The 14,296-nt window shown below is 32.5% G+C and overlaps 1 protein-coding gene across 1 annotated transcript in view; it reads left to right on the top strand.

Annotated features, from left to right (window-relative positions):
- Positions 1–907: 907 nt before the first annotated feature.
- The window catches only part of LOC132752664 (zinc finger MYND domain-containing protein 15-like), a 37,554-nt gene continuing 24,165 nt past the window's right edge, over positions 908–14,296 (top strand). The window contains exons 1-7 of the mRNA XM_060743019.1: positions 908–3,605; positions 6,765–6,873; positions 8,408–8,524; positions 9,534–9,732; positions 11,218–11,361; positions 12,272–12,438; positions 13,738–13,878. Of these exons, the coding sequence (XP_060599002.1) occupies positions 3,513–3,605; positions 6,765–6,873; positions 8,408–8,524; positions 9,534–9,732; positions 11,218–11,361; positions 12,272–12,438; positions 13,738–13,878 (970 nt within the window). The 5' untranslated portion in view covers positions 908–3,512. The remainder of the gene's footprint in view (positions 3,606–6,764; positions 6,874–8,407; positions 8,525–9,533; positions 9,733–11,217; positions 11,362–12,271; positions 12,439–13,737; positions 13,879–14,296) is intronic.

Here is a 14,296-nt window from a genome sequence, read left to right as displayed (position 1 = left end):
AAATGATTATTTTATTGGAGATGCAAGAATAAAGTAAATAAATGTAAATAAAACATGCTTAAATGGGCATATTTTGTATTTCTAATAATTTCAGATGTATTTACCGTTTTTGATTGAATGTAACATATTTCAAACTTAATATTTCAGGTTTCGAACTAGGTTACCTTTATATTTGTGGATATATAAAAATGATGCTTCCTTTATAAGCTTAAAAATATTTAGCCGCTTTATTCGTTATTCGAAAAGCACAGGTTTCCCAAATGTTATGGAATAATGTACATTTTACAAAAGAATCGTAACGATTCATTTATTATTAAAAAAGTATCTTAGTCAAAAATGTGACGCATGTTAAAATGACGTAATATACCACGTGGTATGACTACTGTGAACATGTTAAGTGCAGGCCTGGTTAAGGGAAAATCAATAGTTAAATAAATTTTACTGTGTTTGTTGTAAATATTTTTTTGATAAGTTTTCTAATACATTTCAAGAAGAAAAGGTTGTTCGTTTTAATTCTTTTTTCGTATCTAAAAAGTAAGTTTATATAAGTGAACACTCAGAGACACTTATAACCCGACACATACATTTTCCGGTATAAATTTTTATTTGTGAACAGATTTTGTTCAACTTTGGACCATACAAAATGAAACAATCATGCATACTCACTACTTTATTTACAATATATTGACAAAGAGAAAATACCAAAATAAATATGCTACGGCAAAATGAAAATCACAGAATGGCTTCTAATATCTTAACAGAATGAACAGTCTCTGTAGTAGCCTATTTAATTGTTTTGTTATTTTTTTTTCTATTTTCGCATTCGTATCGATGAATGGTAAATAAAAGTTTAAGTTGTGAGTATGATATGTTCAATTTTGTATGGTTAAAATTTGAACAAAATCCTTCCACAAATAACATATTTTTATAGAAAAATTTAGTGTCGGGTCATATATAACGAAGTGCCTCTGAGTGTAGTATACTCAGTGATGAAACGAAACCACAAGACTTTACACAAGCGAGGTTTTACCAAAGTATAAAATGGCTGCAAATGAGTTGTGTACAACTATATCTGTGCAGATGGGCACCTTAACAAATATCTGTTCAATGTTTAGATCTGCGCGATTTTGTGAAAAAAGATAAAGGTGAATCGTAACCACATGGAAATTCCATTATTTTCATAATAATACACTGGGGCAGTACTGTGTAAAGTCAATGCCGTAGGGAAGGCTAACCAGTAATTGTGCAAAGAATCTGATTTATCTGAGTCTTATTTATATAAAGGCAGTGCTGACATGTGCGTATTGGTTCATTAATGAATTAATACAGTACACCCCAATTAAATGATACATAAACGTTAAATAAAAAAAGCAATCAAAAATAAAGCCCTAAGTTTGAGCATAAACATAAACCTGAAACGTTCAGACATTTCAAAAATTAAGCACTCCATCACCATCTTGCGAAAACGGTGAACAATGTCGTCACAAGATTGATCCTTATAATTAGGTGTTATTGAACAAGTAGGATCTACGGGTTCCAAAGTTTACATAGAGGTGACAGTAGAACGGAAAATGGTATTACAGGATTTTAAATTGTTTTGTACAGTTTTGTGGCGCGGCGACCTATTGGATTTCAATCCGTCGTATTGAATGATTGGATCTTTTGCATGTAGAAAGATGAATAAATCACCATCGTTTGTACAACAGTCGTGTGCAAAACCTAGGATGTAGAGTCGAGAACTGTCAATACAGATGGCGGGCGTATCAAGATTGACTAGGTAAAAGATTTTGCAATGCTCGGAACCGTGTAGAATTGGGCCTTTTACATGGGGTGTTTTTCTTCGGTTTAAACCATGAGTGTCGGATCGCTTGCACATAAATAGAAGTATCCATTGTTTCAAAGAAATATCTGTCATCATTCTAGGTAGTAAATTCGCTATTGTATTTTATTATCAGATTTTTATGTTTCTTGTACGTTTAAATATGGTGCAGTGAAATTTTTTTTGTTAGCTCAAATCCAGCACTTAAGAGTGATCGGATCTCTTATAACATACGCGTGTAATAATCAGTGGTGGCAACGCTCTAAATGATGACAATATGTTATTTATTAAGGTGTCTGTGGAACATCAAAGGTCAGAAAATATCGCCGCTTTGTTCCGAACACTAGAGAAATTGAGTAAAGGGGGCATTTACATGGGTCGCTGAACTTCAGACCGAAAAATTAACAACCATGAGTGTCGAGATCAATTGCACATGAGAGAAATATGTATCTTCTGGTAAACGTCCTCTCATGAGGGTCGATCTAATTACCCCTAAGACACCCCACCCCAGACTACCCCCAAGACTTTCACCAAAGACACACCAACGCAACTATTGTGCAAATAGAATTAGTTAAATGTATATTAAAAGTTGAATTCTATATTATTATCCCGTCAGTGATTATCTAGCAATTCATCAGCTATGTTGTCAGATTGATTGCATTTGCTGGTTTGCCGGTCTTTCTGTTTACTATGACATTTTACATTCTTCATAACTTTAAAATCACGAGCGCAATCCGTTGAATCGTCTTTCTTCAAACGATCGAAAACTTGTTTTGGTTTGTCATTCTCATTCAGCTGTTTTAGCTTGCCCATCGTCTTTGGACTTGTTCGTATGAACGTTTGTTCCAGCCGTGCATTACCATGAGGTTGAGATTCAATAGAATAATTTACCTGGTATTCATAAAATGCAACGCCCACGTAAGGTGGATCAAACTTCTTCATGAAGTAGGAAACACGTTTCTTTTTTAAAAGTTGGTTCTCTTTCTAACTGAGTATAATAGTTGCTTAAGATATTAACTTTGTCGTTCGACTATTGATTTTGAAGTTATCCATAGTATACCTTTCCTAAGGACCTATTTGGGGACCTTTTTACACTGTATTTGCCATTTTTAGATTCTGCACTTTTCAAGTTTCCATTCTCTTCAAGGACAAACGTTGGCTTCACTGTGTTTCCCTTTTAGCTTCCCATATCCCAATATCTTCTTTCGCCAAGTATATGACTTTTAGAACATGCAACGAATATAACTTGTATCTTTTTCATTTACGGGCGTCATTTAACGATATTATTGCATGTATTATTATTTAAACTTTATGACTTATGTGACATAAAAAATACAACAAAAAAATGAAAGTAAGTTTTAGTAACGAGTCATATTTGGTATATTCTGTGCTCCGCAGATATGACTTTTATAGAACGTAAAGAAAAGTAAATAAAAATATAATCCAATATATGGTATTTTATAAACTTATTTTATTTTAGATTTAGATATCTATATCTTTTCTTCACAGTTTTTCCTTCTCATTATTCATTTCCTTGATTAGCACCAGAACATTTTGCATCAGATTAGAAACATCAGCTTCTTGGCGTACCGGTAATTAAATTGACAGAGTTTAGCTTTTCTTACCGGACTGACCACACGGCCTTTATCAAGGTTTTGCACGAAAACGAAATTTCGCTAGACGCTGCCTTAAAATGCAGGCTAATCAAAGGAAAGATGCAGACAAACTGTTTTCGAGTTATATGCAATATGCACAAAGTAAAAGGCCAGATATTGCGGCTATAGAGGTTAGTAAAAAAACACTGCTTTTTCCGAAAATCATTAGTTTCCGCGATCAAGTTGTAGTGAATTCGGATGTGAAAATTTTGGAATTATTATAATAAGTTTGCCCTTTTCGTATGTTCATTGACATTTTGTGCTGTTTTTGTTGTCATATTATTTGCAAGTTGTGAATTCTGGTTATCTATGTTGTATATTACTATGTAAATTTTAGAAATAATTCACTTGTTGATCTCAATGACCCCCATGAAAAGTTTCCAGAAAAATATGGCATGTATGAAAAATTCAGTTCCTGGAAACACATAACATCTAATGTACTTTTGAGTTTCACATTTAAGCAATGAAAATGTCACATCACAAATTAAAAAGTTCCTACCTACGGTAGTACCACGGATTTATATTACAGGAATCGGACACTCCCAGGTAACCCTATATAAATGCTTAAATATCTTGTCGCGCATCCGATAAAGGTACATCAATCGATAATTTACGGGCACTCAGTGTAAATGCCTGTTAGCAACAGATACCTACTTTACAAAATACCTTACAGCTTTTCCATTTATGACCGATTTTGGAAATTTAAAGTTTTTTTTTGAAGAAAAATACTTGTTTAATTCAAATATCTAATTTATTTTTAAAGGTACAGTTTATCTGTCCGCAACGATGATTGAAAAATTAACTTGACAAAATCCACAGTAAATTTACTTTTTTTATATAAAAAGCAGGTAGAATCTGTTTGAAATTTATTATTACGGTAACATAATAAATTCAATTTCAAAATAAAAAAGAAGCTGATGTAAGTTATTCACAGATGATCAAACATGCAATATTTAAGATTTATTTGGTTATGTAGTAAAATTTATTAAAGCCCAATTGTTTTAAGGGTAATGTATTGCGGGCTTTACAATTCTCTCAACACGTGAAGAAAATTTATCCATTTTTTTAATTCAAAATATTGCCCAGATTGTCAATTTTGCAATATTCATAGAATATTTAAATTTCATTCATCATTTATATCATTATTATTTTTTGTAAATCTGTTGTCAAATGTGGGTGCAGTGAAGTAGACAATCATCGTAACAGTAAAGTACTCTTGTGTGGCTCTCTCGATTCGGGCCTTTTTAATGTCACTCGTACATTTTAATCCGTATATTTTAATTATTCTTTTCATTTGAATGCCTGTAAAAAAATATTCTGATAATTTTTAATGTAATGCTAGAAAAACAATAAAAATCTTTACAGTTTGAGTCAGTATTTTGCGAAATAAAAGTAACTTTTGATTATTTTTTTACACATCGCTTAAATTTCTTTCAAGTTTAATTACTTTTGAAGGGGGGTAATTAACAGGTAATAAGTGATAATTGAAAAACTTTATTTTCAAACTTTCATTACCAGGTTACATGTGATAATTGTAACTGAGACTCAATCTTCAAAAACAGAATGATAGAATATAAATGTATATTTTGTTTGCGAAATAAAAGTAACTTTTGATTATTTTTTTACACATCGCTTAAATTTCTTTCAAGTTTGATTACTTTTGAAGGGGGTAATTACCAGGTAACAAGTGATAATTGAAAAAATTTATTTTCAAACTTTCATTACCAGGTTACATGTGATAATTGTAACACTCAATCTTCAAAAACAGATAGAATATAAATGTATATTTTGTATGTGCGCCGTCTTTAACTTCAGTCCATGGTATGTGTGGTAAGAAAATGATTCTGAGGAGAATATATATAAATACAATGCAAATCTATTTACTTTATAAACAAGATATTTCTTCCTTGCCAATCTAATGAGTTCATCTATATATGAACACTTGTCTAGAATGATCTGAAAATATATTAAATACACTTATAAGTAGAATATTTACTATATCTATACTAATATAGATCTACAGGTAATCAAATAAAAAATGTACAAATCATTTGGAAATAATTCACAGAAATAAAGACAAATTTCAAACATGAATTTCTTTAAAAGTTTTTTAGCAATCAAGAAACACTTTTTTGCAATGCCACCATTAAACCATGTAAAAAATAATTATCTTAATCTGAATCGCGGTAATAATTTATGCTTGAAGTAAAAGGGATTCAAAGTGTAGAGAGTATGCCTAAACAATAGGCGAATATTTATTAAATTAGGTACTTTTTTAACTAAGGGTTGCAGCGTTCTATCGGCATATTTTCATATATTAATACTTTAGCTGCACAAAATAATACTGTATCAATACATTCATATGTGTATAATTTTTCACAGAGCTGTAATAACACCACATACTCTTGTGAAAATCTGTCATATTTTGCACCCCGCGCGTTCCGCCATCTCATTCTGTCCACCTTTATCCGATTTCGCACATGTGCGCGACGAGACTTTAAGCTAAACGAAAGTGTCTGATCCTTGTAATATAAATCCGTGGTAGTACCCAGGGCATTTTCATTCTATCACCAGGGGCCAAAATAAGGCCCCATTGAAGGGCATTCCCAATCCAAAAATAACCTTTTTTTCCCCTAAGTTAAAAAGAAAATTCCTGACAGCAGCCCTAAACATCAAACTGTTTTAACTTGTTCACAGGTTATATGAACATACACATGTTAAAAAAACTAAAATGTCATGCATATGTTAGAATTTCAACTTTTTGAAATTTCTGCTTACCAAAATCTCAAATAATTTTTGCCAATTTATGTCTGGGATTTTTCCCTAAATACTGTAAAATCCTGATTTAACGCCCCCACCCTAATTAACCCCCCCCACCCACTTTTGAAAACCTTGTGTATTAAATTTTAAAAAAAGAAAATAAAAGAAAATTTAAAAAAACCTTTTTAACTAGTTGGGGGAATTTACGGGAAAATCCCCCAAAATCATTTTCCCTTTTTTGAAAAAAAATTTCCCTCGATTAAAACCCTTTAAAAACTTTAAAAGTGAAGTTTTTACTTTAAAACAGTAACTATTTAAAAAAAAAAAAAAGCTGCCAAAAAAGGAATCTGAATAATTTCCCCAAATTTTTACAAACCCTTTCCCTTTGGGATTTCAAACTATATGAATATTTAATTTAAAAAAAGGGAGTGAGAAGTCAGACTAGTTCTTGCTTAATGTTAGCTCAACTTTTCAAGCCATTTGTAAATTGTAACTTATATACATGTATTATTGTGTATATGATTATTCAGGATCCAGTCAAAAGAGGAGATGAACTTTTGAAATGGATGGAAGAAATGGAAGAGCCAGAAAAGCTATTATTTGATTTCTGTGGTGACAACCCAAATAACAATGTTAAAGGTAATGCAAACTGAATCATTTTCTAATTCTTAGATCCCTCTCATGTAAGAATTAGACCTCATTCAAACAGGGCTGGCAAAATTTGATTTTGACGTACGTGTCCATTTTACCTAAAGCATTTCTTTACTTGTCCGTATGATATTTGTAAAGTTAATTCTGGGAAAAATTCACTTGTCCGTACAGGCTGTGGGACAACCTTGGCAATACGGACAATTGATTTTGCCGCCCCTGAATAATTTAGAATTGGTGATGTTTGTTTAAGTCATTTCACTTTCTCTGACTACTTTAGTTTGAATTCTCCTTCACACTAATGGGTGAATATATATGCTGTTCACACACAAGTTTAGAATGAGAAAATTGCAGTAGTTTCATGATTGCATAGCACTAGCAAAATGCAGATATTTTCTCATGTCAGTGTTAGATACACAGCATTATTAATGAAAAAAAAAAATTCCATTTATTTAGTGCATAGTAACAGAAAATACAAATTATTTTGCTGCTTCCATTTGATAATTGATTAGAGAAATATGCCACAAAAAAACAAAATACAAAAATTGATAATCATGTAAAATTTATAAAAAACAAATTACATTGTAACACACTCCAATAAATTTTCCCGCAAAGCTATATCACTCACGCTGTAAGTGATATACTTTGAGTAATATGGGTTTTATTTCACAGGTGAAACTCAGTATTTCACTAGTCATCATAAAAAGAATTGCATTAACTTTATAGTACTTGAAGTGTTCTTTTGCCACTCCTTGTAAATTGAATTATGTTAAAGCTAAAGTTCATTATGCTATACTGTATGATTTCTAGATTGTGTAGTTCTTCTGCCACTTCTCGTACATTAAATGAGCCGTGTCACGACAAAACCAACATAATGGTTTTGCGACCAGCATAGATCCAGACCAGCCTGCGCATCCGCGCAGTCTGATCAGGATCCATGCTGTTCGCTATCAGTTTCTTTACTTGTTATAGGTCTGTAAGCGAACAGCATGAATCCTGATCAGACTGCGCGGATGCGCAGGCTGGTCTGGATCCATGCTGGTCGCAAACGCATTATGTTGGTTTTGTCGTGACACGGCTCAAATTATGTTAAATCTGCATTCCTCCAGATGAGTCAAATATTTCAATAAAATCAAACTTGAGAAAATTGTACTACGATTTTAGGAAAAGTAAAATGATTTAAAGATTCAAGTAATATTTAACATGTTATGTGCAATTAATGACTGATTTTTCAATATTTACAACTATATTTCTACTGCCTTACTAAACAGTAAGGGCTATTTATGCATATTTTGACAACTTTTTGGTAATTTACGCGAGTTGTAAGTGCCATTGAAAATGTGCAAATTGCTTCCATTTGGTTATTTCACAATATTATACATTCAAATACATTTTCAAAATTGTCATGAAAATAAGCATGAATCTGGAGGCGTGCTGCTTTAAAGCTAAAGTTCATTAATATGCTTTACTGTATGATATCTAGATTGTGGAGTCACTCCTGCATTTTGTTACTATTGTTTTTCAGTGTTGAGAGACAAATCTAAACAAGATGCTGAAGATGCTCTAAAAAGAATGGATGAAGTGAAACATCTACCAATAGAAGATACGATCTGGCTGATAGATGAAATGATGGATTTGAAAGGTAATCAGTTTGTATCAGTTACCTTACTTACATTAGTGTCTGTGTCACACTTTCATTAAATTTTTGTGAGCAAGTTGATATGTCCAAAACTAGAATGGGTTAAAACTTAACACACTAATTTTAGAACATTATAGGTCACTGTCCACAAGTGTATATAGCCCTTTTTGAACTTAGAAAATTTTAAGTAGCCAGCCCATGTTTTACTATCAAGCACTGAGAATTGTTGAGCACACTGTTCTACTGACAGCTCTTGTTGTTTGATGATTTTCAATAGTAAGAGAAATGTACTTTATGTAAAATAATAAAGATATTTGGTGAAAAATAATTTTTTTATGTATATACTTGTATATATCAATATATAGCAAGTCCAGTTTTTGTTGACATAGGAAAATTTAAGAGTGGCAAATTTCAAGGTGGGTTTTTGTCCACTTCAGAAAATTTTAAAGTTTATGTTTTTGTCTCATGGGGTTTTGTCAGTCTCTCTAATAAATGCATGCAGACAAAGATATATTTTCATGCAGATCATGTTGTTAGCTTATACTATTATAAGTAAATGAGTTAAATAAAGTCATTGCCAAATAATGTTGCTTGGATTTGCATCTTTCGATAGTTTTGGCTTTGTTGTTATAATGCACTCAGATTATTTTACATAATAATGCCCATCTGAATGTCAGTGTACTATTTATATATAGAGCAATGGCAGGTTACTATTAGTCATTGCTGAATGTCATTAATTTTTGGAAAGTGGCGGCGTGGCTGAATGGTTAACACATCGCACTAGTAATCTAAGGATTGCTGGCCACGTGGGTTCAGAGGCAAGCTGATGTTTCCGTGAGCAGGATACTTAACTCTTATTGCTTAGAACTGGTTGGTTCAAAGAACAGAATCAAGAGTGTTTCAATAAGCAGATTCGAGAGTGTTTCAATAAGTGTTTCAATAAGCTTATAGCTTCCAACACAATGAAACTGAAATAAATTTGTTTTAACTAAGTTTTGGAATTTATTCACAGATGAGGATGGACAATCTATCAGAGCTCTGTCAGTCAGTGACAAGAAGAACTATATACTTGGTGCAACAACGGAAATTGCAAACGAGAAGTCATTTGTGAATCATTGTAGAGAATTATTGTGTGTATGTACGCTTCACCCGATGGTCGGTCTCCCTAGAAGACCATTGAAAGTGACCTTCAAAGATCCAGTATTAACAGAGTAAGTTATCTATTTATTTTTTAACCAATCAGGTATATATATATATATATATATATATATATATATATATATATATATATATAATAGTAGGGTTGGCAACGAGTAACCGGTTAACCGAGTACACGATGGAACGTCCGAATATCGGTTAACGAAACTGATATTCGATTACTCGGAAAAAAAATATTATTTATATTTTTTTTAACGATTTAGAAAGATTGGTGTGTCCAATTAGTTCAGAAATTCGGAGATGTGCAGATATCTTCATAAATACCTGTTCAATGCAATCAAAACATCCTTGCAGAGGTGCAAATATGATATCATAAATTTAACGAGGCGATCAACAGTTTGACACGCGCACCTGTGTCGCTTATGTCATCCAGCTCTTATGATATTCAATTACCTTAAGTTTTGAAACAGTTTGTAGCGGAAGTAACTGTTTTGAAAACAACAAAGGGCTGATTGCTATTATGAATGAAAGAATAAAGGTAACAAGTATTTAGACCCCTTTTAAACTTTTCTTACCGCCGATAAGTCTATATTATTTCAAGACGCAAAAATGTATATGAACTGTTATACATGTTTAAAACTTCATATTGCTTTAATTAAAATGTTCTAAAATATAATGTTGTTGAATGAATTTTAATTAATTTGTCTCCCGTGGCGTCCTATTTATAATTATGAAATTTAAATAGAAAACAAAAGTAGCATGTGGACGGTGTTGATATTGTGAGATAAACTTTGAAGATCACTAGAAATCATCCGAGTAACCGAGTACTCGATCGGAAAAATGACCGAGTACTCGAGTATTGATTTTGTATTTGTTGCCATCCCTAATTAATAGTATCCACAACTAGATTTTAGTTCATAATTGATGTCTCATTTGTTATGTGCATGTGCAGATGCAACCAAGAAATTAATCGATGGTGGAACATGACATTTTATGTTCTGTAAAAACCTGTTAATTAAGTGTTTAGCCATAGGCATCTGCTAAAAATGCTCATATAATTTATATACCTGATCCAAAAGATGTCATTTACCACTGTGCTACATATGCATTAAAGTTATGTTTGAAAGTATATTAGGGAATTGTAACCGCCTCCGTGGTCGAGGAGTTAGAGTCGATGACTTCTAATCCAGTTACCTCTCTGGCATGGGTTCGATCCCTGGGAGATGCTTTGGTAGTTTAGCGCGGAGGAAGGTAGTCTAATACTGGTGTTACTCTCCAGTAACGATGGTTAGGAAACTACCCGCCTATATGACTGACATACTGTTGGGAAAAGGCGTAAAATGAAACAAACAAACAAACAATATTAGGGAATATCTTGAACCTTTAGTTCTGTATTTTGTATTTGTTGCAGTCTTACGTTTACTTGTAGTTTTAAAAAAATGTATTTGTAGTGATATATCATGTGTATTTGAATCATTGTATCATGCTATTAAAGCATTTATTGTGTGACTGTACTACCATTTGTTGGCTTGTTTCAGAAAAGCCGTTGGTTTGAACGTATCAGATTTGGGTATCACATATATGTATGCAGGGATAGAACAAATAGCTGAGTCTGAACCAATCAGAATGAGAGAATGTAGCTTGTGCCGCCTACGAGGATCTAAAGACCTTTTCAAAAAATGGTATGTTAAATATGCTTTGATTTGTCCAAAATAAATTTCTCAGTATACACATTAAAAGGAAGACCGTCAACCTATACTGGATTTTACATTTGAAAGAGAGAAAATCAAAATTTCCACAAAGATAATATAATTGTTATGGATAATTTTTGGACATTTCATTAATTCTATGACATTCACTAGGATTTTGTATATCAGGAGTTCAGGACTTTATGACTATCCAATATAAACAAAGTAGGAATCCTAATCAAAGCCATGCATAATCTGATGCTCCTGTACTTAAAGCTGAATTTAACCAACCACAGTGCTAGTTAAAATGAAGAAAATTCTTCTACTGTTGTATTGCAGCGGGCTTCTAATGAACTTTTTTTTAAACCTCTGTTGAAATTCTTTTAAGTTAAAATTTTGACAAAAATTCAACATATTTACCACACAATTTTAATAGATAAAGAGATATATTGCAGGTTATGCTTTCTTTGACATAATAGAGTCTGAAATAAAAAGAGTCAAATGTTCTATAAGATTGTATCTTGTCTGACCACACAAAATAAAACAACAACAAAAAAACAAAAAAACTTTTTTTCTTCTGTATACTGTAGTTCTGGTTTTAACCACAGTGAAGTCAATGTAACACTTGTCTTGTTCATTTACCATTCATGTTGCTCAATGAAGGTGCTCAGCAAGAACTCTAAAATTCAAATTACTAGAAACATGAACTCGTTCTCTTGCTTTTTGCTGTAGCACACTTACATATGTAATTAATGCCAACACTGACAGTCAAAGTATGATAGCAGTCATATTATATATATTGAACATTGTGTAAGCAACACAACATTTTCTTGTAGCAAAACTTTTCAATTTGAATATAAAGCAAATTTAAATCATTCTACAGTTAAATAAATTGTATTTACAGTTCATCCTGCCAAGCTGTACTATACTGTTCTAAGGAATGTCAGAAGAAAGACTGGTCTCAGAAAGGACAGCTAGCTGCTCACTGTCACAAGAACTGGTGTAAGAAGATGAAAACCTACATGTCTAAATCTGACCAACTTAAACAGTTCCCATTTACCTTTGCACAAGGTAAAAAACAACATTTTTACTCTATATTTAGTAGAGGTGTAACGATTCATCGATGCATCGATACATCGCGATCTGCCCTGTCTTCGATGTATGCATTGTAATGAATTTATAAATTCCAATATATCAGGATGCAATACATATTTCACCACCCGATTCATCGATATAGGGGGGAAAGTATCGCAATACACTAATAGGTATGGTATAATGAAAAATACCTTTAATCCTTTAGTAAAAAGTAAAAATCCTTAAGTAATAAGTAATGTAAATTGTTGAAAGATCAAAACTTGAAAATAAGTTATAATAACAAGTTGTAGATTTTATTGTTTTGTTATTGAAAAAGTTTTATATAGCATTCGTTAATATTATGCTGTGAATAAATGACCAGGTTTTTTATATAGATAAAGTCTGAAAGTCTGTATTGTGATACGTATTGCATCGAAACATAAAAATCGCAATATGCATCGGATTTTATCGAAGTATGCTATACATATCGTGAATCGCATCGTTTGGATATGCAAGTATCGTGGTATGTATCGTGACAGAAAAAAATGGCGATGCACAGCCCTAATATTTAGAATGAAATTTGAATATGATGGAATAAGATTCTGTATATTTATCACATTATTTGTTCCATGTTTTTCCTTAAACAACTGAGGGTTTGAATCCTCCTTTTGATGTATAAGAATGCTGTCCACCTAGCTTCTAGGCAGATAACTCAAATACAAGTTTGTTGATCTCCTTTAATTTAACTTAGAATGTTTCTGTTATCATGTATATATAAGGTCATGCATAAATCCCATGTGTGTTCATTTTGCAAGCAATATGAAAACACCAGCAAAGCTAGTATAGTGTTATACTGTAAATTTTAAGCATCTGTTTCCATATTAAAAGTTCCATAAGATTTATTAAGTTGAACCATATAAAGGTTTTAAAGTAAGCTAGTGTAAAATTGTTGATTTTAAGCATTTATCCATCTGTTTTCATAGTGAATTTTTTTCTCAAAGTAAATATCGACTTTTCATGCTTTAAATTTTGAAGAGACAAATTTCATGTTTAAGAAATCATTTGGGATGAGTAGTCAGTCACTTGCTGTGGTGTCTACTTGCTAGTTCTTCAGAAAAACCAATTATGTGGATTCGATAGTAAGATATGACCAAAAAAACATGATAAATTTGAAAACAAAAGACCACAGTCATATTTAAAAGCATGCGTATCATGATAGTTTGGCATTTGATTTGCCGACAGTATAGAACCTGGACAGATTTGGCCCTAGACTTTACAGATTTAAATATTTTGTAGAGACCACATGTGAAGACTTTGATGGTATCAGATATAGAGAGTTTTTAAAGAAGAATGGTGTGGTTGGAGAAGGTGGCTGGCGTCGGGAATGTCTGTCAGCTAGCAAGCAATATAAAGATTGTCCATGCCTCGTTCCTTTTGGTAAGGGTACAAGTTATTTTTAGCATTATGCATGTAATGCTAGTTATACCCCCAAAAACGAAGTTTGGGGGGGTATATAGGAGTCACCCGGTGGTCGGTTGGTCGGTCGGGCGGTCGGTCGTTCGGTCGGTCCAGACGTCCGTTGCATTTTCCTTGTCCGGACCATAACTTGAACACTAATGGTTGGAATTCAATATAACTACATACAATGGTCGAGCACATTGAGAGGAAGTGCAGTGCACAAGAACCATAACTCTATCTTGACTAATTACAGAGTTATTGCCCTTTGTTACTTTTCCTTGTCCGGGGCATAACTTGAAAACTACTGGTTGGAATTCAAAACAACTTCATACAATTGTCAAACACAATAAGGGGAAGTGCAGTGCACAAGAACCATAACTCTTTCTAAAGTAATTAC

This window comes from Ruditapes philippinarum, unplaced genomic scaffold (genome assembly GCF_026571515.1).
Source record: "Ruditapes philippinarum isolate M1 unplaced genomic scaffold, ASM2657151v2 ctg528_1_1_1_1, whole genome shotgun sequence".
Classification (NCBI taxonomy): Eukaryota; Metazoa; Mollusca; class Bivalvia; order Venerida; family Veneridae; genus Ruditapes; species Ruditapes philippinarum.
This window is presented reverse-complemented; position numbering and strand designations above follow the sequence as displayed.